This window comes from Scyliorhinus torazame, chromosome 13 (assembly GCF_047496885.1).
Source record: "Scyliorhinus torazame isolate Kashiwa2021f chromosome 13, sScyTor2.1, whole genome shotgun sequence".
NCBI lineage: Eukaryota > Metazoa > Chordata > Chondrichthyes > Carcharhiniformes > Scyliorhinidae > Scyliorhinus > Scyliorhinus torazame.
In genome coordinates, this window is record NC_092719.1 from 146593426 (window position 1) to 146618753 (window position 25328).

The window sequence follows — 25328 nt, forward strand, 5'->3', positions numbered from 1 at the left end:
TCGCAGCAGGATTCCTTGCCTTTGACCTGTTCTTGCAGCCACAGTGTTTATATGGCTAGTCCAGTTCAGTTTCAGGTCAATGTTAGCCCCTGGGATGTTGATGGTTATGCGTTTGGGTCACTGGGTGATGGTTTGATTCTTTCTTCGAAACATGGAAAATTGAACAGGGGGAGGCTATTCAGCCTTCTAAGCCTACTCTGCCATTCATTATGATCATGGCTGATCATCTAAATCAATAGTCTAATCCTGCCTCTTTTCTTCTCCTCCTCCTCCTCTCTTTCCCCCCCCCCCCCCCCCCCCCAATATCCTTTAGTCCCCAAGTGCTATATCTAACTGCTTCTGGAACATAAACAATGTTCTGGCCTCAACTACTTTCTGTAGTAACAAATTCCACAGGCTTGCCACTCTGGGTGAAGTAATTTCTCCTTATCTCTGTCCTAAGTGATCTACCCCAGTGTTTTTAAAGCTTTTTTCCCGGGGACTCATTTTTACCAACCCTAACTGACTCATTCTCTCCTCCTACGTCTGTCCTGCCATCCCAGGAATCAGTCCGGTAAACCTTCGCTGTGCTCCCTCTAGAGCACGAATATCCTTCTTCAGATAAGGAGACCAAAACTGTACACAATATTTGAGTTCTGGCCTGACTAAGGCAGTGTATAATTGCAGCAAGACATCCCTGCTCCTGTACTCTAATTCTCTCGCTATGAAGGCCAACATATCATTTGTCTTCTTTACCGCCTGCTGCACCTGCATGCTTACCTTCAGCGACTGGTGTACTAGGAGACCCAGGTCTTGTTGCACATTCCCTTTTCCTAATTTATGACCATCCAGATAATAATCTGCCTTCCCGTTGTTTCTGCCTTCGAGTTTTGTTGGAGATGGTCATTGCCTGGTACATGGGTGGTGCGAATATAACTCGCCACTTGTCACCCAAGCCTGGATATTGTCCAGCTCTTGCTGCTTTGGAGAAGTCACAAATTATACTAACATTGTGCAGTCATCAGCAAACATCTGACCTTATGATAGAAGGAAGGTCATTGATGAAGCAGTTGAAGATGGTTGGGCCGAGGACACTACCCCGAGGAACTCTGCATTGATGTCTTGGAGCTGAGATGATTTACTCACCACAACCATCTTCCTTTGTGCCAGGTATGACTTCAACCAGCACAGGGTTTCCCCCCCTGGTTCCCAGCAGGTTATTGCTGAATAAGTGAAAAATGAAAATCGCTTATTGTCACGAGTAGGCTTCAATGAAGTTACTGTGAAAAGCCCCTCGTCGCCACATTCCGGCGCCTGTTCGGGGAGGCTGGTACGGGAATCGAACCATGCTACTGGCCTGCCTTGGTCTGCTTTAAAAGCCAGCGATTTAGCCCAGTGAGCTTGAAGTGCTGCTTGAAAGCACTGTTCCATCATTTTACTGATGATCAAGAGTAGACTGATGGGACAGTAATTGGCAGGATTGGATTTGTCCTGTTTCTTGTATATAGGACATACCTGGACAATTTTCCACATTGTTGAGTAGATGCCAGTATTGTAGCTTTATTGGAACAGCTTGGCCCGTGGCACTTTCTAGAACACGTCATCAGTCCTATTGCTGGAATAGTGGCAGGGCCCATAGCTTTGCAGTATCCAGTGCCTTCAGCTGTTTCTTGATATCAAATGGAGTGAATCAAATTACTGAAGACTGACATCTGTGATGCTGGGGACATCCGGAGGAGACCAAAATGGATCATCCACTCAGTACTTCTGGCTGAAGATTGTTGCAAATACCTCAGCCTTGTCTTTTGCACAGTTGTGCTGGGCTTCTCCATCATTGAGGATGGGGATATTTGTGGAGTGTCGTCCTCCAGTGAGTTGATTAATTCTCCATCACCATTCACGACTGGATGTAGCAGGACTGTAAAACTTAGATCTGATTTGTTGGTTGTGGGATTGCATAGCCTGTCTATTGCTTATTGTTTATGTTTGGCATACAAGTAGTCCTGTGTTTTAGCTTCGCCAGGTTGACTCCTCATTTTAGGTATGCCTTGTAACACTCCTGGCATGCCCTCCTGCATTCTTCATTGAACCAGGGTTGGTCCCCTAATGGTAGAGTGGGGGATATGCCAGTCCATGGGGTTACAGATTGTGATTTGAGTACAATTCTGCTGCTGCTGAAGGTTCACAGCGCTTCATGGATGCCCAGTTTTGAGCTGCTAGATCTGTTCGATGTTATCCCATTAAGCGCGCTGGTAGTGCCGCACAACATTATAGACGGTATCCTCAATGTCAAGACGGGACTTCATCTCCACAAAGGCTGTGTGGTGGACCCACCTATCGATATTATCATAGACAGATGCATCAGTGGCAGGCAGGTTGGTAAGGATGAGGTAAAGTCTGTTTTCCCCTCTTGTTGGTTTTTTGGTTTCCTCACCACCATCAGTTATGCCCGCTTGGTCTGTGGTGGTATTACCAATCCACTCTTGGTGATGGACATTAAAGTCACCTACCCAGAGTACATTCTGTGCCCTTGCTACTATCGGTGCTTCCTCCAAGGGTTGTTCAACATGGAGTACTGATTCATCAGCTGAGAGGGGTGGTTGTGGTAATCAGCAGGAGGTTTCCTTGCCCATGTTTGACCTGGTGCCATAAGCATTCATGGGGTCCAGAGTCGATGTTCAGGAGTCTAAGACCATTCTTTCCCAACTGTATAACTCTGCCACCCGCCACCCATAATAACTTCCCTTCTGTCCCTGCACACGTTCAAAGCAAGTTTTGCCAGTCAATCACTCAAATTCACTTGAGGTGTGGAGTAGATCATTCAAACTTTTCCTGATCTGTACCCAAACTCTTGGATGCACGCTATGCAGTTCACCTCCGCTGCAACCTTCATTCAGGCCTCGAGGTCAGCCGATGGCGTCTTCTATGGCCATGACTGAAAAACTATTTCTCTGGTCTAGAGAATGGCCTGGAGGAGGTCACGCAGCAAGCCTTTACTGAATTGTGGGGTGATCCTTTGACTTAAGACCATAAGACATAGGAGCGGAAGTAAGGCCATTCGGCCCATCGAGTCCACTCCACCATTCAATCATGGCTGATTTCAACTCCATTTACCCGCTCTCTCTCCATAGCCCTTAATTCCTTGAGAAATCAAGAATTTATCAACTTCTGTCTTAAAGACACTCAACGTCCCGGCCTCCACTGCCCTCTGTGGCAATGAATTCCACAGACCCACCACTCTCTGGCTGAAGAAATTTCTCCTCATCTCTGTTCTAAAGTGACTCCCTTTTATTCTAAGGCTGTGCCCCCGGGTCCTAGTCTCCCCTGCTAATGGAAACAACTTCCCTACATCCACCCTATCTAAGCCATTCATTATCTTGTAAGTTTCTATTAGATCTCCCCTCAACCTCCTAAACTCCAATGAATATAATCCCAGGATCCTCAGACGTTCATCGTATGTTAGGCCTACCATTCCTGGGATCATCCGTGTGAATCTCCGCTGGACCCGCTCCAGTGCCAGTATGTCCTTCCTGAGGTGTGGGGCCCAAAATTGCTCACAGTATTCTAAATGGGGCCTAACTAATGCTTTATAAAGCTTCAGAAGTACATCCCTGCTTTTATATTCCAAGCCTCTTGAGATGAATGACAACATTGCATTTGCTATGATTGTGTTGAGACATTTTCGGGTGCCGCAGAAAGAAATTCAACAGTGCTGATGGACTGTTTCACTGGAAACCCAGAAATGCCTCTGACAAAGATTTATACTGCAGAGCTTTCAGAGCCTGCAAGATGAATTCCAACTCTAACACAGGACTGACTGCCCTTTAAATACGGCACATGCCGGGTAATGTGGGCCTTTCTGATGTTAGAGCTGTCCCCGCCACCTGCGGCAAGCCCACATCACCCTCACTAAATGGCTGGTCACAACAAAATCGGTTCAGCCAGCTACCATCAACCCACGCGAGATTCCCGCAATATCTAGTTCCACCTATGGGAGTGGAGTGAGCGACATTAGATCCAGCTCAATAATTCATGGAAGCAGTATGTCAGTAAAATTCAGTTTCCAAGATTTGTCTTTACATTCAGAGCATTCCAAAGCACATTTCAGCCAATTAAGTGATTTTGAAGTGTAGTCACTGTTATGTATGAAAAAGAGGCAAGTGATGTAGGCTGAGGGATAAATGTTGGCTGGAACATTGGGAAAGCTCCCTGCTCTTCTTTGAAAAGTGCTCTGGGATCTTTATGTCCACCTGAGAAGACAGACAGGCTTCAGTCTAACTTTTCTCCTGAGGATGACACCTCCATCAGTGTAATCCTCGCTTAGTGCTACATTACTGTGTTAGCCGAGGTGAAATGTTTCTCTGGCATGGCCTTTGAACAGTCAATCACACATATGGGCCTCGACTTTAAACTGCCCCGTAGAATGAGCGATGGAGGGGTTTAAACTCTTTAAAGCCCACCACGTGTGCATCCGTTCTGTAGCTCCCTCTTCATTCCCCAAGAGTCCCCTGCTGCAGCGTCCTGCTGTTGGTTTTCCTGGCTGGCCACCGGTCAGCCTGTCAAGTTGTCCAGCTGCCAAGAAGGAAACTGGTAGAAAAAGATTTTAATTTGGTTCTGCCATTGATTGCGGCAGCCGTATCAAGTTTGTCTTTCACTCTCCCAGCCTCCCCATAAATATGGGCCCCTGATCTCTTTGGCAGAGTAATCTATTTCCTAATTGAGGATGCCTTAGTCATGTTTCTTTATTTGCTCAGATTCTAGTTATGGCTTTACTATATAAAATTTGGCTTTTTTTTTTTGATACTCCTGTAAATGCCTGTGCTGACCCTTTAATCAGACTATAATCTTAAATATCTTCTATTGAAAACAATTTGAGTAATGAAAGACTATTCATAAATATTTGGACGACGATTAAAATTGGACACTTGCTTTCATAGATTTTGGCTTTCCGGCTAACTGTGCCAGATTCTTCTCAAATCCACTTGATTAAAAATCAGCAAATTACACATTGATACAGCTGCTTCAGTGCCCCACTGTATGATTGTTAGCTTGTCAGTAGAGACAACTCATTGTCTGGTTTGAATCTCTTCGCCTATTGCTTATTATTGGTTTCAATCCCATCCATAATACCAGGTTAACCCTGTTTGACAGATTTGATAGCTGTTTTGCACAGTTCAAAATCTACAATTGAAAATAGATCTCTGCAAAAACAAATAATTGTTTTGCATTATTTGAAATTTAATCTCATTTGCAGGATTTATACTGCAGTAGTTATGTAACATGTTCACAATGAAAAATGTCAAATATCGTTTATACTCGGCATTATTTTCTCCAGTTGTAAATGACCAGGAAATCCTAACAAAATCTTGACAATGAGGCTATTGTTTTGAGACTTCATATGGCTATGCAAGTAATACAGCATCCTCCAGTGTCAAGAACTTTGTATTGCAGGACTGCATTTTTTGGTATTTGCAGTATGGTATTTTCTAAACTCATATATATTGGTCCAGATTGGGCAGCAGTAATGACTGCATTAGTTGCTATCTGGTAAGTTTAACATACAAGCATTTGAATTAGGTGCAGGAATGAGCCTGCTCCTCCATTTGATATGGTCATTGCTGATCTGATTATGGCCTATATTTTTCTGCCTACCTCCTATGTCCTTTGACTCCTTTGAGTCAAGAATCTATCTAACTCCGCCTTAAACATATTCAATAACCCTACTTCCACTGCTCTTTGCGCAAGAAGATTTCGCAGACTAACGAACATCTTTGAGAGAGAAATAATTCTCATATCCATCCTCTTTACAAAGGTGGATTCAGTCGAGTGGGCCTTCCTTGCACTGCTTCTAATTGCATTTAGGTCGGAGTGGGGTGTCGGGGAGGAATGGCAAGTGTGAGAGGGTGTAGTCGAGTCATGGGTGCTGTCTGGGCAGTTCAGTTATATCGTTACCCAGCCTAGGTTTTAATCTGTCAAATATTTTATGGATAACTACCCAGGTAAATACTGCGGAACTGTCCAAAGCCTCTGACTCGAGCTCAGAGTCGAGATATTCGCAGAGCACCCCTGGAAGCCGGGAATTCCCCTGGGAAGTTCCAGGCAATTCACACGGAGGTCAGCACATAGTGACATCTACACATCCCGATGCACACCTTCAGTCATATGTCTGTGATCTGGAGACTGGGGGCTTTGGCCCACTAACTCAACTGTAAATATATTTTAATTGCTGGAACCTCAGTATAATTATACCAAAATTAGTGTTAACTACTGTTATACAAGAGAGTAAAATATGAAATGAAATGAAAATGAAAATCGCTTATTGTCACAAGTAGACTTCAATGAACTTACTGTGAAAAGCTCCAACTGAAGTGGGAACCAATTTTAATTAAAGGCTTAAAAGTTTCAGGCAATTGGAATAAAGCACATCCCAGGTTGGTGGGATGTTGCTGCTCCAAAACCTTTCCTCCTTCCGTTCATACTGGTAATTTGTTGGATTTAAACTTGTAAAATGAATCAGGAATGCTATTGTCCTGTTGACTAAAACACACGATGTTTCGAGTAAAGTCCCTGAAATTCCTTTGTTTTTGTTTTTAGATCAGTACCTGGAACTACTGCAGCAGAGTGTGAATCCAACCTGAAAAAAATTTATACTGTGCAAACTGTACAGGTGAGGAGAAAACATGGGTATGTGAAAGATGTCTATGCAATACTATGATTTTGGAATGAATTGAAAGTTGGCCAGTATAACTCTTCAAAATAACCTTAAATTGCTCGTCTGTATGCTGTTTCTAAAAGTTGAACAACGGTATTTTGTGTCAAATGGTAGGGGCTAGCCCGGTCAGGTTGTGGGGAGGATTCAGACATCAGGGAGTAGTTGGCTGGTAGGGGCTGGCCTAACAAGGTCCATTTGGGCGGTAACCAGGGAGGGGTTGAGGGAGGAATTGGGTGGTAGAGGCTAGGTTGCTGGGTTAATGGGAGAGGTGGGTGCTGTGAGCTCGTCAGGTCAGGTTGAAGTCATGGGGGGGATGGGGGACTCCCGTGTAAATGATTGGGGGAACAATTGTGTAGTTACCGGTCTAATATTTCCTGGGTAACTATCGGGATAAGTACATCAAAACTGTCCAGAGTCTCTGACACTAACCCAGAGTCGGAGACTTTTCAGAGGGTTCTGGGAACCGGGGAAGTTCAAACTTCCTGGTGAGTCAGGTCTTCCACATCCAGAGACCAGAAGAACTGAGCCATGATTGTCTTGCTTTCCATTTTGCCTGGTTTCCATCTGTGAATTCAGCTGACACTTTGTGGTACTACTTTATGCAACAATAGGATATGGTGGTTGATTGCAATATTTTTCCTGTATGTAGATATTAATAAATATTTTTCATGGATTTATTATTGCCGATGTGCTGCATTAGGCAATATAAATGAGTAGTTACAATCATAAAGCACACTCCTATCCCTCTGGATTGGATTTTACCCACTGTCTTCCAATTGCTGTCAAAGTTGCTAATGTTAGAACAGATGGTATAGTTATTTCCCATTGGGAGCGGAACTGGCAGCAGCCGGCAGTAGTGCTAAGGAGTTGGTAGGAGGAAGAGTACTCCTGTCAGCTGAACATTTAAGTTTTGTTTTTTTACTTTGTGTGGTAACCAACAAAAACGTTAAGGACTGCTGGTTAGGCCACATCCAGCGCCTGCACCACTGAGTGCAAATAAATTTTCAGACTGGGTCCGAAAACAGGTGTTGGGTATCTTGTTGGCATACCCAAGAGACCTGACATCAGTTTTGGCTGAATGCAGAAAAGCAACGTTATCAGAACCGTTGTGTGTTAGAGATGTTCCCAAAAGTGATAGGGCAAATGACGTTGCCCACCCACCCACCACCGCATACCAACGCCCCAACTAACAGACCTATTGTGCTCTCTGGTTTCGAAATGGGAGATAGAACATAGAGCATTACAGCGCAGTACAGACCCTTCGGCCCTCGATGCTGCGCCGACCTGTGAAACCGCTCTAAAGCCCATCTACACTATTCCCTTATCGTCCATATGTCTATCCAATGACCATTTGAATGCCCTTAGTGTTGGCGAGTCCACTACTGTTGCAGGCAGGGCATTCCACACCCTTACTACTCTCTGAGTAAAGAACCTACCTCTGACATCTGTCTTGTATCTATCTCCCCTCAATTTAACGCTATGTCCCCTCGTGCTAGACATCACCATCCGAGGAAAAAGGCTCTCACTGTCCACCCTATCCAATCCTCTGATCATCTTGTATGCCTCAATTAAGTCACCTCTTAACCTTCTCTCTAACGAAAACAGCCTCCTGTCCCTCAGCCTTTCCTCATAAGATCTTCCCTCCATATCAGGCAACATTCTGGTAAATCTCCTCTGCACCCTTTCCAATGCTTCCACATCCTTCCTATAATGCGGCGACCAGAATTGCACGCATTACTCCAAATGCGGCCGCACCAGAGTTTTGTACAGCTGCAACATGACCTCATGGCTCCGAAACTCAATTCCTCTACCAATAAAAGCTAACACACTGTACGCCTTCTTAACAGCCCTCTCAGCCTGGGTGACAACTTTCAGGGATCTATGTACATGGACACCGAGATCTCTCTGCTCATCCACACTGCCAAGAATCTTACCATCAGCCCAGTACTCTGTCTTCCTGTTATTCCTTCCAAAATGAATCACCTCACACTTTTCTGCATTAAACTCCATTTGCCACCTCTCCGCCCAGCGCTGCAGCTTATCTATGTCCCTCTGTAACTTGTAACATCCTTCCGCACTGTCCACAACTCCACCGACTTTAGTGTCATCTGCAGATTTACTCACCCATCCTTCTACGCCCTCCTCCAGGTCATTTATAAAAATGACAAACAGCAATGGCCCCAAAACAGATCCTTGTGGTATACCACGAGTAACTGGACTCCAGTCTGATCATTTTCCATCAACCACCACCCTTTGTCGTCTTCCAGCTAGCCAATTTCTGATCCAAACTGCTAAATCACCCTGAATCCCATGCCTCCGTAATTTCTGCAGTAGCCTACCGTGGGGAACTTTATCAAACGCTTTACTGAAATGCATATGCACCACATCAACTGCTTTACCCTCATCCACCTGTTTGGTCACTTTCTCAAAGAACTCAATAAGGTTTGTGAGGCACGACCTACCCTTCACAAAACCATGTTGACTATCTCTAATCAAATTATTCCTTTCCAGATGATTATACATCCTATCTCTTATAAACCTTTCCAATATTTTGCCCACAACAGAAGTAAGGCTCACTGGTCTATAGTTACCGGGGTTGTCTCTACTCCCCTTCTTGAACACGGGGACAACATTTGCTATCCTCCAGTCTTCTGGCACTATTCCTGTAGATAAAGATGACTTAAAGATCAAAGGCTCAGCAATCTCCTCCCTAGCTTCCCAGAGAATCCTAGGATAAATCCCATCCGGCCCAGGAGACTTATCTATTTTCACACTTTCCAGAATTGCTAACACCTCCTCCTTATGAACCTCAAGCTCTTCTAGTCTAGTAGCCTGAATCTCAGTTTTCTCTTCGACAACATTGTCTTTTTCCTGTGTGAATACTGATGAAAAATATTGATTTAGCACCTCTCCTATCTTCTCGGACTCCAAGCACAACTTCCCACTACTGTGCTTGACTGGCCCTACTCTTACCCTAGTCATTCGTTTATTCCTGACATATCTATAGAAAGCTTTAGGGTTATCCTTGATCCTACCTGCCAAAGACTTCTCATGTCCCCTCCTGGCTCTTCTTAGCTCTCTCTTTAGGTCCATCCTAGCTAACTTGTAACTCTCGAGCGCCCTAACTGAACCTTCATGTCTCATCTTTACATAAGCCTCCTTCTTCCTCTTGACAAGTGTTTCGACTGCTTTAGTAAACCACGGTTCCCTTGCTCGACCACTTCCTCCCTGCCTGACAGGTACATACTTATCAAGGACACGCAGTAGCTGCTCCTTGAACAAGCTCCACATTTCCATTGTGCCCATTCCCTGAAGTTTTCCTCTCCATCCGATGCATCCTAAGTCATGCCTCATTGCATCATAATTGCCTTTCCCCCAGCTATAATGCTTTCCCTGCGGTATATGCCTGTCCCTTTCCATCACTAAAGTAAACGTAATCGAATTGTGGTCACTATCACCAAAGTGCTCACCTACCTCCAAATCTAACGCCTGTCCTGGTTCATTACCCAGTACCAAATCCAATGTGGCCTCGTCTCTTGTTGGCCTATCTACATACTGTGTCAGGAAACCCTCCTGCACACATTGGACAAAAACGGACACATCTAAAGTACTCGAACTATAGCGTTTTCAGTCAATATTTGGAAAGTTAAAGTCCCCCATAACAACTACCCTGTTGTTTTCGCTCCTATCCAGAATCATCTTCGCAATCCTTTCCTCTACATCGCTGGAACTTTTCGGAGGCCTATAGAAAACCCCTAACAGGGTAACCTCTTCTTTCCTGTTTCTAACCTCAGCCCATGCTACCTCAGTAGACGATTCCTCATCAAACGTCCTTTCTGCCACCGTAATACTGTCCTTGACTAACAATGCTACCCCTCCCCCTCTTTTACCATCTTCCCTGAGCTTACTGAAATATCTAAACCCTGGCACCTGCAACAACCATTCCTGTCCCTGCTCTATCCATGTGTAATGAGGTCCAATGAATTTTCCCTGTGGCATTAAATGTTAATCTGGTTTCTGTTCAATAACAAACTGTTGTAATGAATTCAATAGCCTCACTCCCTCGGTCTGGGTATTAATTTAAAAATCCTCTTTATCCTAAATCTTTTACTTTTAATCTTGTCCTCATCTTCTTTCATTCTAGATTCCTCAAAATGGAAACTGTTTACAGACTCCTCCTTTCATATGCATGCTTTTAAGTTTGCAAATTTTTACTATCCAAGGTGCATCAAGTTAGTGCTATACCACCAGTGTTCAAATTTGTTTTTCGGTGGTGATGTTTACTGATACTAATTAGAAACTTTTCTAACAGCCTACCTCAGTGCAAGTAATTCTGAATTGAATGTGCTGTTATAAACCTTGGGTTTCCTTTCTGACTTGTTTCTCTTATTCTTCTCCTTCCTGTTCTGACCTTTGTCATGCCACCTTCCTTATCCCACTGTACCCCTGCTGGTGTCCCAATGTAATTGCCGCAAATCTACTGCAGATCTCTTGCTGCCATTGCAGACCTGAATCTTGCTATGTCAAAATGGCCACTCCCTTGACAAAAAGGCTATCCTCATTCATGACAATTCTGAACAAGTCTATGACCTACTGAACCAGACCCAACTTGGCTTTCCCAATAATGAGATTATTAGACTATCTCGGTTGGAAGAACAATGGCAGTCTAGCTTTGCAGTGCTGCGGGATAAACCTGTTCTAATCCCCGCCATCGATTATCTTTAGGGAGAAAATGTAAATTGTAGGAGTCAATGTTAGGTAAGTGAAAAATGCATATTTTTTTGAGTATGACAATTAATTTGTGCTTGGGAAATAATGGAAAATTAGGTTACAGAGTGTGTTGCAATTGTTACACAAAACCAAACAAATTGTTTAAACTCTTTTCAATGCTATCTTTTAGCAGCAAAACAAAAGAATAATCAAAGCATGTATTTTTAATAACCTCAATTTATTTGTATATTCTGTTGTTTTAGTTGAACTTGGTCGTAAACTTACTCTGCCCTGTTCAAAATTCGATGATGGGACTGGGGGTATGAGGTCTGTTTTCTAGTTTCGGAATTTGAATCCATACCCAGCCCAGTTACACAACAATCCTTCATTGTTTCTTGTCTCTTGAGATAGTCTGCAGAAGCCGTACATTGGGATCATATTACCCATCTCCCACAAGTGAAAATCTAACCATCACTCCTTGACATTCGGTGTGATTACCATCATTGAATCCCTCACTGTCAACATCCTGGGGGTCACCATTGACTAGAAACTGAACTGGGTTATCCATATAAATACTGTGGTTGCAAGAGCAAGCCAGAGGCTAGGAGTCCTGTGGCGAGTAACTCACCTCCTGACTTCCCAAAGCCTGTCCACCATCTACAAGATGGAAGTCAGGAGTGTGATGAAATACTCTCCACTTGCTTGGATGAGTGCAGCTCTAACAACATTCAAGAAGCTCAGCACCATCTGGGACAAAGCAGCCCGCTTGATTGACACCCCCTCCACAAACATTCAATCCCTCCACCACTGAAGAACAGTCACAGCTGTGTGTAGCATCTACAAGATGCAGTGCAGATACACGCCAAAGCTCTTTCCAAACCCACAACCGTTGTCAATCAAAAGGACTCGGTCAGCAGACACATGGGAACACCACTACCTGCAAGTTCCCCTCCAAGGCACTTGTCATACTTACTTGGAAATATATCGCTGCTCCACGTCGCTGGGTCAAAAATCCTGGAACTCCCTCCCCAACAGCACTGTGGGTGTACCTACACCACAGGCTGCCGTGGTTCCAAGAAGGCAGCTTGCCATCACCTTCTCGAGGGCAATTAGGGATGGGAAATAAATGCTGGCCTAGCCAGCAATAGCCTACATCCTGTGAAATGATTGTTTTTTAAGTGGTGGGACTAACTGGTGTGCTTTTGCAGATATCTAGCACAATATATCCCCCTCCTCAATGATGGAGGAGCCCAGTACATCAGTACAAAAGATGGGATGAACCATCTTCAGCCAGAAGTGCTGAGTGGATGTGCCATCTCTGTCTCCTGAGATCCCAGCTGCCAATCTTCAGCTAATTCGATTCACTCCACATGATGTCAAAAAAAGCTGAATATTGCTTAGGATATGGAACCTGACCATATTCCAGCAATAGTGCTGAAGACTTCTCCTCCAGAACTAGCTGTTCGCCTAGCCAAGCTGTTTCAATAGAGATACAAAGCTACCATCTAATCAGCAATCTGGAAACTTGCCCAGATATGTCATAGAATCATAGAATTTACAGTGCAGAAGGAGGTCATTCGGCCCATCGAGTCTGCACCGGTCCTTAGAAAGAGCACCCTACATAAGCCCACACCTCCACCCTATCCCCGTAACCGAGTAACCTCACCCAACCTTTTCGGACACAAAGGGCAATTTAGCTGCCCCCACTGTGCTACCGTCCTGCCCACCGAATACAGGACAGATCCAATCTGGTCAATTACTGCCCCAGTGGCCTCTCAATCATCAATAAAGTGATGGAAGATATCACAAGTGGCATTAACAAGTGGCCTTTAGACACCAGTAACCTGCTCACTGGTGCTTAGTTCAGGCCCACCAAGCCACACCACTCCTGACCTCATTACAGCCTTGTTCAAAAAATGGACAAAAGAGCCTAACTCAGAAGTGCTTGTTGAAAGCCCGTCACCCAGTTCCAGGACATTGCTGCAGACATTTCTCCGGGTAGTGCCCAACGCCCAACCATCTTCAACTGCTTCATCACTGATCCTCCTTCCAATATCAGGTCAGAGGTGGTGATGCTGACTTCCGGGTGCGGCAATGCGGAGCTGAGCCGCACGATTTGGCAGCTCCCGCTACCACGGACCTTCGGGCTCGCTAGAAGAGCCCCAACGGAACTTCTTTTGAAACTAACCCGTGGGGAAGGTAAGAGGGAGGTCCCCCTCCAACTTGTATGAAACGGACTCGAAGCGTAACGGCCACAAAAGTGGCATTGAAGCAACGGGAAAAACCGGGGAAAAAAGACAACATGGCGGCGGCCAGAGACAAAGGTGAGCTGCAGGAGCTGGAGCAGCGGGAAGGACCGGGGAAGAAAGAAAGAATGGCGGCGGCCAGAGACAAAGTGGAGCTGCAGGAGTTTATTAGGCACTGCTTCGAGGAGCATAGAGAGGAGATGCGTAAGGAAATGCTGGCGCCTATGCTTTCGGCAATCAAAGGACTAGGGATCACCCAGAAGGCCCACGAGGTTCAGATCCAGGAGGTACAAAAAAGAGTTGGTCAGAACGAGGACGAGATCTCAGGCCTGGTGGTGAGAGTGGAGCAGAACAAGGCGCTACACGGGAGGTGGGCGGGAAGACTCGAAGACCTGGAGAACAGGTCGAGGAGAAAGCATCTGCGGATCCTGGGTCTCCCTGAAGGAGCGGAGGGGGCCGATGTCTGGGCATACGCGAGCACGATGCTCGGGGCGATGATGGGCAAGGAGGCCCCTTCGAGGCCGCTGGAGTTGAACGGGGCACACCAGGTGCTGGCGAGGAGGCCCCGGGCAAATGAGCCACCAAGAGCGATGGTGGTGAGGTTCCACCGGTTCACGGACAGAAAGTGGGTCCTGAAATGGGCCAAGAAGGAGCGGAGCAGTAAGTGGGACAATGCAGAGATCCGAATATACCTGGACTGGAGCACGGAGGTTGCAAAGCGGAGAGCAGGTTTCAACCGGGCCAAAGCGGTGTTGCACCAGAAAGAAGTGAAATTCGGAATGCTGCAGCCGGCGCGACTGTGGGTCACATACAAGGGCCAACACTACTACTTTCAAACGCCTGAAGAGGCGTGGACATTTCTACAAACCAAAAAGTTGGACTCTAACTGAGGGTTTGTGAGGGTGGGGGGGGATATTTGAGGTTTGATGTGTGATGGTTGTTGTATATAGGGGGTCAATCACAATCACGCGCAGGAAATGTTACATGGGCTGGGGGTGAGAGACAAGGCCGCGACAGGAGCTGCGCCAGAGGGGGCGGAGCGGGCTTTGGAAAGCGCGGGGTTTGGTTTTTCCCGTGCGCGGGAAGAAAGGTAGGAGGGGGAACTCCCATACTGGGAGGTCAGTGGGGTAGCCGGGGTCAGCAGGTGTCAGCTGACTTGCGGGAGTGACATGGGGGGAGCAAAAAAGCTAGACAGGGGTCTAGGGGGGGGAGGGGGGGAAAGTGGGTTGGGGGGGGGGGGGAGAAAGGGTTGCTGCTGCACTGGCCGAAAGGGAATGGGACATAGAAGAGGTGGTCGGGATGGGGGTCCCCCGTCTGGGGGACTGGGGGGTGAGGGAGGCGTGGACACGGGACTGGCCCAGAAAAGGAGATGGCTAGTCGGGAGGGGGGGTGGTGAGAGCCCCTCCAATCCGGCTGATAACGTGGAACGTGAGGGGGCTGAATGGGCCGGTGAAGGTGGCTCGCGTGTTTGTGCACTTAAAGGGACTGAAGGCGGACGTGGTCATGCTCCAAGAGACTCACCTGAAGGTGGCGGACCAGGTCCGGTTAAGAAAGGGATGGGTAGGACAGGTATTCCACTCGGGACTGGACGCGAAGAATAGAGGGGTGGCAATATTAGTGGGAAAGCGGGTGTCATTTGAGGCCAAGACTATTGAGGTGGACAATGGAGGGCGATATGTAATGGTGAGCGGTAGGCTGCAGGGGACGTGGGTGGTGTTGGTAAACGTGTACGCCCCGAATTGGGATGATGCAGGATTCGTGAAGCGCATGTTGGGGCGCATTCCGGACCTGGAGAAAGGAGGCCTGATAATGGGAGGGGACTTCAATACAGTGTTGGACCCAGCACTGGACCGCTCCAAATCCAGGACTGGAAAGAGGCCGGCGGCGGTCAAGGTACTTAGGGGGTTTATGGATCAGATGGAGGGAGTGGACCCATGGCGGTTTGCAAGGCCGCAGGCCAGGGAATTTTCTTTCCTTTCCCATGTACGCAAAGCCTACTCCCGGATAGATTTTTTTGTTCTGGGCAGGGCGCTCATCCCGAGGGTGGAGGAGACGGAGTATTCGGCCATAGCCGTTTCGGACCATGCCCCGCACTGGGTGGAACTGGAGCTGGGAGAGGAGAGGGACCAACGCCCGCTGTGGCGGCTGGATGTGGGACTGCTGGCGGACGAGGTGGTGTGTGGGAAGGTGAGGGGGTGTATCGAAAGGTACTTGGAGGCCAACGACAACGGGTAGGGGTGGTATGGGAGGCGTTGAAGGCGGTGGTCAGGGGAGAGCTAATCTCCATTAGGGCTCACAGGGAGAAGACAGAGGGCATGGAAAGGGAGAGGTTAGTGGGGGAGATTTTGAGAGTGGACAGGAGATACGCAGAGGCCCCGGAGGAAAGATTGCTTGGGGAAAGACGACGGCTCCAGACGGAGTTTGACCTGTTGACCACAGGGAAGGCGGAGACACAGTGGCGGAAAGCGCAGGGGGCGACCTATGAGTATGGGGAAAAGGCTAGTCGGATGCTGGCACACCAGCTCCGTAAAAGGATGGCAGCGAGGGAAATAGGGGGAGTCAAAGATGGAAGGGGAGCCACGGTTCGGAGTGCGACGAAAATAAACGAGGTATTTAAGGCCTTCTATGAAGAGCTGTACAGATCCCAGCCCCCAACGGGAGAAGAGGGTATGAGACGATTCCTAGACCAGCTGAGATTCCCGAGGGTGGAGGAGCAAGAAGTGGCTGGTCTGGGGGCACCAATTGGGCTGGAGGAGCTGAGCAAGGGTTGGGGAGCATGCAGGCGGGGAAGGCTCCGGGACCGGATGGGTTCCCGGTGGAGTTCTACAGGAATTACGTAGATCTGTTGGCCCCGCTACTAGTGAGGACCTTTAATGAGGCAAGAGAGGAGGGGACCCTACCTCCGACGATGTCGGAAGCGACAATTTCTTTGATCCTAAAGCGGGACAAGGGACCCACTGCAATGTGGATCGTACAGGCCGATCTCGCTCCTTAATGTGGATGCAAAGTTGCTGGCAGAAGTGCTGGCCATGAGGATCGAGGACTGTGTCCCGGGGGTGATTTACGAGGACCAGACAGGATTTGTAAAGGGTAGGCAGCTAAACACCAATGTGCGGCGGCTCTTAAACGTGATAATGATGCCATCGGTGGAGGAGAAGCGGAGATAGTGGCAGCTATGGACGCGGAGAAGGCCTTTGACCGAGTAGAGTGGGAGTACCTCTGGGAGGTGCTGCGTAGGTTTGGGTTCGGGGGAGGTTTTTATCAGTTGGGGTTAAGCTCCTTTACAGAGCCCCGGTGGCAAGTGTAGTGACGAACCGGCGGAGGTCTTGAGTACTTTCGGCTGTACTGAGGGACGAGGCAGGGGTGCCCCCTGTCCATTGGCCATGTCATTGAGGGAGTCTAAGAAATGGAGGGGGGTGGTCCGAGGGGGAGAAGAGCATCGGGTGTCGCTATATGCGGATGACCTGTTGCTGTACGTGGCGTATCCAATGGAGGGTATGGTGGAGGTCATGCAGACTCTAAGGGAGTTTGGTGAGTTTTCGGGCTATAAGCTCAATGTATGGAAGGGTAAGCTCTTTGTATTACAGGCAGGGGACCAAGAAGAGGGATATGGGACCTACCGCTGAGGAGGGCGGAGTGGAGCTTTCGGTATCTGGGGATCCAGATAGCCAGGAGTTGGGGGGCCCTACATAAACTGAATCTGACGAGGTTGGTGGAGCAAATGGAGGAGGATTTTAAAAGATGGGACATGCTACCGCTCTCGCTGGCGGGTAGAGTGCAATCGGTCAAAATGGTGGTCCTTCCGAGGTTTTTGTTTGTGTTTCAATGCCTTCCCATCGTGATCACTAAGGCCTTTTTTAAGAGAGTAGGCAGGAGTATTATGGGGTTTGTGAGGGCGAATAAGACCCCGAGGGTAAGGAGAGTGTTCCTGGAACTCAGTGGGGACTGAGGAGGGTTGGCGCTGCCAAACCTGGGGAGCTACTACTGGGCAGCAAATGTGTCGATGATCCACAAGTGGGTTATGGAGGGAGAGGGGGCGGCATGGAAGAGGATGGAGATGGCGTCCTGCAAAGGAACGAGTCTGGGGGCGTTGGTGACGGCACCGCTGCCGCTCTCGCCGACAAAGTATACCACTAGCCCGGTGGTGGCGTCAACGCTAAGGATCTGGGGCCAGTGGAGGCGGCACAGGGGTGCCGTGGGAGCATCGGTGTGGTCCCCGATCAGGGGTAACCATCGGTTTGTCCCGGGAAAGATGGACGGGGGTTCCAGAGCTGGCATCGGGCGGGGATCAGACGAATGGGGGACCTGTTCATTGACGGAACGTTTGCGAGCCATGGGGCACTGGAGGAGAAGTTTGAGTTACCCCCGGGAAATGCCTTTAGATATATGCAGGTGAGGGCTTTTGTAAGGCGACAGGTGAGGGAATTCCCATTGCTCCCAGCACAAGAAATTCAAGACCGGGTGATCTCAGGCGCATGGGTCGGGGAGGGCAAGGTGTCGGAAATACACCAGGGGATGAAAGAAGAAGGGGAAGCGCTGGTAGAAGAGTTGAAGGGTAAATGTGAGGAGGAGCTGGGGGAGGAGATCGAGGAAGGTCTGTGGGCGGATGCCCTAGGTAGGGTTAATTCCTCCTCCTCGTGTGCTAGGCTTAGCCTGATTCAATTTAAGGTGGTTCACAGAGCTCACCTGACGGGGGCGAGGTTGAGCAGGTTCTTTGGGGTAGAGGACAGATGTGGAAGTTGCTCAGGGAGCCCGGCGAACCATGTCCATATGTTTTGGTCATGCCCGGCACTGGAGGGGTTCTGGAGAGGAGTGGCGGGTGCAATATCTCAGGTGGTGAAAGTCCGGGTCAAGCCAAGCTGGGGGCTAGCAATATTCGGAGTAGTGGACGAACCGGGAGTGCAGGAGGCGAAACAGGCCGGTATTCTGGCCTTTGCGTCCCTAGTAGCCCGGCGAAGGATCTTGCTAATGTGGAAGGAAGCGAAGCCCCCCAGCGTGGAGGCCTGGACAAACGATATGGCTGGGTTCATAAAGTTGGAGAGGATTAAGTTTGCCTTGAGAGGGTCTGCGCAGGGGTTCTACAGGCGGTGGTAACTGTTCCTAGACTATCTCGCGGAGCGTTAGAGGAGGGTTGGTCAGCAGCAGCAGCAACCTGGAGGGGGGGGGGGGGGGGGGGGGGGAGCTGCCTGGGTGGGTGGATGAGCAAGAGATAACATGAAGAGTCGGCGAAACTGCCACGTACGGGAGAGAGCCAGTGTACAAAGCTATGTAAATATACTACTTTGCCATGTATATATCTTGCTCCGCGCGATTTCTCATTTCTTTTTTTTTGTTACTGGGGGGGGGCGGGGGGTTATTGTTTGTAAGGGAGAAAAATTGTGTTAAAATCTTTAATAAATATATATATTTTTTAAAAGAGGTGGTGATGCTCACCTATGATTGCATATTTCTTCAGCACCATTTGTGACTCCTCAGATACTGAAGCAGTCCATGCCAATATGCAGTAAGACCTGGATGGCATTGAAGCTTGAGCTAATAAATGGCAAGTAACATTTATGCCACATAACTGCCAGGCAGTGACCATCTCCAACTAGGGATAATCTAACCATCTCCATTTGACATTCAGTTATATTACCATTGCTGGATCCTCTACTATTAAAATCCTGGGGGTGGGGGTTACCATTGACCAGAAACTGAACTGGACTAGACATATGAATATTGCGGTCACAAGAGCAAATCAGAGGCTGGGAATTCTTCAGAAAATAACTCCACTCCTGACCCCACAAAGTCTGTCCAATGTCTGTAAGGCACAAATTATGAGTGTGCTAGAATATTCTCCATTTACCACGAGTGCATCTCCAACAACAATAAGCTCAACACCTCCCAGGACTAAGCAATCCACTTGATCAGCAACTCATCCACCACATTAAACATTCACTCCCTCCACCACTGATGCACAGTGGCAGCAGTGGATATTATGTACATGTTGCACTGCAGCTGCTCACCATAGCTCCTTCAACAGAACCTTCCTAACCTGTGACCTCTACCACCTAGAAGGACAAGGGCAGCAGACGTACGGGAACACCACCACCTGCAAGTTCTCCAAGCACCATGCCACCCTGATTTGGGACTCCCTTCCCAGCAACAGCAATGTGGGTATACCTGTACCCGACTGGACTGCAGCAGCTCAAGAAGGTGGCTCACACCCACTTTCTCCAATACAATTAGAGGTGGGAAACAAATACTGGCCTCCCATAAGAATAACCAAAAAGAAAAAAAAAATGACTGGCTTAACAGTTGCTTCCTGTCCTGCAACCATTGTATGATCATATTGAATTATTTTATGAACGCTCCCACTGATCCTTTATTATTTTAACAGATTTGCCCACTTTACTTTATGCAGTCTGTCTCATTCTATTGAAGTCAGCCTTATCCACAGTCACTTCCACATTTTCCCCTTTGAAACACTTCATTGGGTTCAATCATATTATGATCACTCTTAAATAAATATTCATTCACTGTATTACTAACACTGTTAAATAGTATTCAATACTTTCTGCCTACTAACTAGAATATTCTAATTTGTAATAATCTTTATTGTCACAAATAGGCTTACATTAACACTGCAATGAAGTTACAATGAAAAGCCGTAGTCGCCACATTCCGGCGCCTGTTCGGTTACAAAGAGGGATAATTCAGAATGTCCAAATGACCTAACAGCACATCTTTCGGGACTTGTGGGAGGAAACCGGTGCGCCCGGAGGAAACCCACGCAGACACGGGAGAACGTGCGGTCTCCACACAGACAGTGGCCCAAGCCGGGAATCAAACCTGGAACCTTGGAGCTGTGAAGCAATAGTGCTATCCACTGTGCTACCGTGTTGCCCACATTTTAGTAATTTATTTGTTCGACAACAAACTGGGCTTGCCTGACTCAGATGTAAGCATTGGCTTAAAACTGCACTAAGCCAGCAGTTAGATCTGCTATTCATAACATTGTCCACCAGATGCTGCAATATTACTCTACAGTTTGTTTTTACTGAATGAAATATAATACATATTGCATCATTTTGCAAAAGTGATCAACATTCTGTCGTCTAATTAGTTATGACTTGTGTGTTAAATACAATATAAAACATTCAATGGATGTAAATTTAAATGCAAACAATTTAACTTATAATAATAAAGTTAGATTTCTTTACCTGAAATTCACACTGAATGGAAATAGAAAATGGTAGAAATATTCAGCATGTCAGGCAGCATCTGTGGAGAGAAAAACTGGGTTAACAGTTCAGGTCAATATTCTTTCATCAGAACTAGAAAAAGTTGGATATGTGATAACTTTTTAAACAAGGGGTGGTTGGGGGCAGAGGTGAAGGTTTATAATAGGGTGGAAGGCAGCAGAGATTAAATGGGAAGGTTCATGGGACCCCCCTCCCAATGTAGAGCAGCAGATACAGTGCACTAAATTGAACAAACTCCAAGCAAATCATTGTTTTACCTGGAAGGAATGTTTGGGGTCTTTGCAGGCAAGAAGGAAGGAGTTAAAAGGCATGCGTTGCACATTCTGCATGTACATGGCTTTGACAAAGGGTCATCTGGACTCGAAACGTTAGCTCTTTTCTCCCAGATGCTGCCGGACCTGCTGAGATTTTCCAGCATTTTCTCTTGGTTTCAGATTCTAGCATCCGCAGTAATTTGCTTTTATACAAAGGAGATCGGTAACATTACAGTAATTGGTCGGAAAGTGCTGTCTCCATGTTTTGCCATCTGCTTTTTTCCTGGCTTACTTGCCTACCTATATCTTTGTTTTTAAGAAACTAAAGTTAAGAGTCTGCAACCTCCTAATCTCTCCTCATTCAAATTGCAGTTTTTCCACAGGACGCGTGATGTATGAAATATGGCGGCCAATATGCATACAGCAAGATTGAGGGATAAATATTGGCTGGAATACCAGTAGAATTCCTTTGCCGTTTGAATAGTGCTCTGGGATCTTTTACTTCTTCCCAAGAGGGTAGCTAGAGTCTTGTTTTAACCTTTCATCTGAAGGACAGCAGTGCTGAAGGTTTGAAACACTCTACTGCACTGGAATATCAGCATAGATTCTGTGATTGAGTCTCTGAAGTAGTGCTTGAACCAACAATCTTCCGAGTTCCGAGGGAGAGTGCTGCAATTGAGCCACAGTTAACATCCTATGGATTTTGGAAAATAAGTTGCTTGCTCTATGACCACAGTTGGTTGTGTCAGAAGACTCCAAGCCCATGACAAGCAATCCAGAAATTCGGACCAACAGAGTTTCCTGCACCCGATGCAGAGTCCCACGGCTCCCGCAATATTGGGTCTTGGGGCCCATTATAACAGAGCATAATATGGCTGTGATATTATAGGTATTACGGTACCTGATAGGCTAAAGCACCATTGGTGGAAACTGTATGCTTGCTATTGGTTAGAGTGTATGATAGCTTCGCCCTGATAGGCGGGGTACAAGAACCCGTGCCTCCCCAGCAGCCCTCATTCTGTACCTGAGCTGCTGGGGGAAACATCTAGCTTATTAAAGCCTTCAGTTGGACTACAACCTCGCTTCAGGGGTCATTGATCGTGCATCAATTTAGTAAGCTAGTTTTTTTAAGAAGAAAGGATGGAGTTCCGAATCAAGCCGGAGTGTCTGCAACTTAGCCCCCACGCGGCGAACTCAGCGGCAATCTTTAAGCACTGACTGGCGTGCTTTAAAGGGTATCTCGGGACGGCCGAAAACACAACCCACGGGAGAGCAGAAACTGCACGTCCTGCACTCCAGGGTGAGCCCGGAGATTTACACCCTCATCGAGGAAGCGGAAGACTTTGATGCAGCAATAGAGCTGCTAAAAGGACACTATATTCACCCGGTAAACCAAGTCTACGCCCAGCACCTGCTTGCAACAAGGCGACAAACCCCTGGGGAATCGCTGGAGAAATTCTACTGTGCACTCCTGGTGTTGGGCGGAAGCTGCGGCTGCCTGCAAGTTTTGGCGAGCGAACACACGGAACTCTTAGTCCGGGACGCTTTCGTGGCAGGTATGCTATCGTCACAAATACGCCAGCGCATGTTAGAAAAGGACACCCTGGGTCTCGGGGAGGCACGGGCCCTTGCAGGCTCCCTGGACGTGGCCTCCAGGAACGCCCGCGCTTACGTTCCCGGCAGCGCCCTGGGCAGCGTGGAACCCCTCCGTGGCCGACCCCGAGACTTCCCTCATTCCCCCACAGGCCTGCGCAACCCCGAGGGGCCCCGCTGCTACTTTTGCGGGCAGGCCAAGCACCCCCGCCAGCGCTGCCCGGCCTGCGCATCCACCTGCAAGGGATGCGGCAAAAAGGATCATTTTGTGGGGGTATGCCAGGCCCGAGCGGTGGCCGCGCTCTCCAGCGGCGAGTGCGGACCGCAACCACAGACTTCTCCACGAGCCCCGTGAGGCCAGCGGTCGCCGCCACCTCCATATCCCAGGGCCACGTGCGGACCCTGGGCGCCGCCATCTTGTTCAGCGGACGCCACGTTGGAGGGATGGGCGCCGCCATTTTGTGCACCCACAGCCATGTGCGACCAATGGGAGACGCCATCTTGGATGAACCCCCAGGACCCCAGCTCGCTGACCACACACTGCCCAAACAGAACTCTCAACTGCTGCGATTGGCCTCGGTGACTCTGGATCAGTCTCGGCCTCGAACACTCTCAACCGCTACGACGACCGTATTCATCAACAGGCATGAGACGTCCTGCCTAATCGACTCTGGGAGCATGGAGAGCTTTATACACCCCAAGACGGTAAGGCGCTATTCTCTCCCCATCCACCCCGTTAATCAAAAAATCTCACTGGCCTCCGGTTCACACTCAGTGGAGATAAAGGGGTTTTGTGTAGCAAACCTCAGTCCAGGGAAGGGAGTTCAAACATTTCCGTCTCTACGTCCTTCCCCACCTCTGTGCGGCTACACTCCTGGGTTTAGACTTCCAGTATAACCTTCAAAGTCTGACCTTCCAATTCGGCGACACTATACCCCCCCTCCTCTTACTGTCTGCGGCCTCACGACCCTTAAGGTCGACCCACCTTCCCTGTTTGCGAAACTCACCCCGGATTGGAAACCCGTCGCCACCAGGAGCAGACGCTACAGTGCCCAGGATCGAATCTTTATTAGGTCAGAGGTCCAAAGGCTACTGAGGGGAGGGGTCATTGAAGCCAGTAACAGCCTCTGGAGAGCTCAAGTAGTGGTGGTAAAGACCGGGGAGAAGCATAGGATGGTCATCGACTACAGTCAGACCATCAACAGGTTTACGCAGCTGGGCGCGTACCCGCTCCCCTGTATATCTGACCTGGTAAACAGGATCGTGCATTATAAGGTCTTCTCCACGGTGGATCTCAAGTTCGCCTACCACCAGTTCCCCATCCGTACTAGTGACTGCAAATACACTGACTTCGAGGCAGATGGGCGGCTCTACCACTTCTTAAGGGTTCCCTTCGGTGTCACCAACGGGGTCTCGGTCTTCCAGCGCGAGATGGACCGAATAGTTGACCGGTACGGTTTACGGGCAACATTCCCGTATCTCGATAATGTCACCATCTGCGCCCACGACCAGCAGGATCACGACACCAACCTCCGAAAATTTCTCCAGACCGCTAAAATCCTTAACCTTACATACAACAAGGATAAATGCGTGTTTAGCACCGACCGTCTAACCATCCTCGGATATGTAGTGCGAAATGGAGTTATAGCCCCGACCCTGAACGCATGCGCCTCCTTATGGAGTTCCCCCTCCCTCACTGCTCCAAGGCCCTGAAACGCTGCCTAGGGTTTTTCAGTTACTACGCTCAGTGGGTCCCCAACTACGCGGACAAGATCCGTCCCCTGATCCAATCCACAGCCTTTCCCCTGTCGATAGAGGCCTGCCAGGGCTTCAGCCGCATCAAAACAGACATTGCAAAGGCCACAATGCACGCCATCAACGAGTCCCTCCCCTTCCAGGTCGAGAGCAATGCGTCCGACTTAGCTCTGGCGGCCACCCTCAACCAAGCGGGCAGACCCGTGGCCTTCTTCTCCCGTACCCTCCATGCTTCCGAAATCCGCCACTCCTCAGTCGAAAAGGAGGCCCAGGCCATAGTAGAAGCTGTGCGACGTTGGAGGCACTACCTGGCCGGCAGGAGATTCACTCTCCAACGGTCGGTGGCCTTCATGTTTGATAATGCACAGCGGGGCAAGATTAAAAAACGAGAAGATTTTGCGGTGGAGGATAGAACTCTCCACTTACAACTACGCGATCTTGTATCGTTCCGGGAAGCTAAACGAGCCTCCTGACGCCCTGTCCCGCGGCACATGTGCCACCGCACAAGTGGACCACGTCTGACCCCTCTACGAGGACCTCTGCCACCCGGGGGTCACTCGTTTTTTCCATTTTGTCAAGACCCGCAACCTGCCCTACTCCATCGAGGAGGTCAGGACAGCCACCAGGGACTGCCAAGTCTGCACTGAGTGCAAACCGCACTTCTACCGGCCAGAGAAAGCGCACCTGATAAAGGCTTCCCATCCCTTTGAACGCCTCAGCATGGACTTCAAAGGCCCCCTCCCCTCCCCTCCACCGTACTTCCTGGACGTGATTGACGAGTACTCCCGGTTCCCATTCGCTCATCACCTGCCCTGACATGACCGCAACCACCGTC

At 48.4% G+C, this 25328-nt stretch overlaps 1 protein-coding gene across 2 annotated transcripts in view; it reads left to right on the forward strand.

Annotated features, from left to right (window-relative positions):
• Window positions 1-25328, forward strand: part of eif4e3 (eukaryotic translation initiation factor 4E family member 3) — a 124197-nt gene that overhangs the window by 48944 nt on the left and 49925 nt on the right. The window contains exon 2 of one of the 2 annotated variants that reach the window (XM_072472246.1): window positions 6574-6646. In XM_072472246.1, coding sequence (XP_072328347.1) covers window positions 6574-6646 — 73 coding nt within the window. Of the gene's footprint in view, window positions 1-6573; window positions 6664-25328 lie in introns of those variants that run through there. The other variant, XM_072472247.1, reaches the window with a different exon arrangement.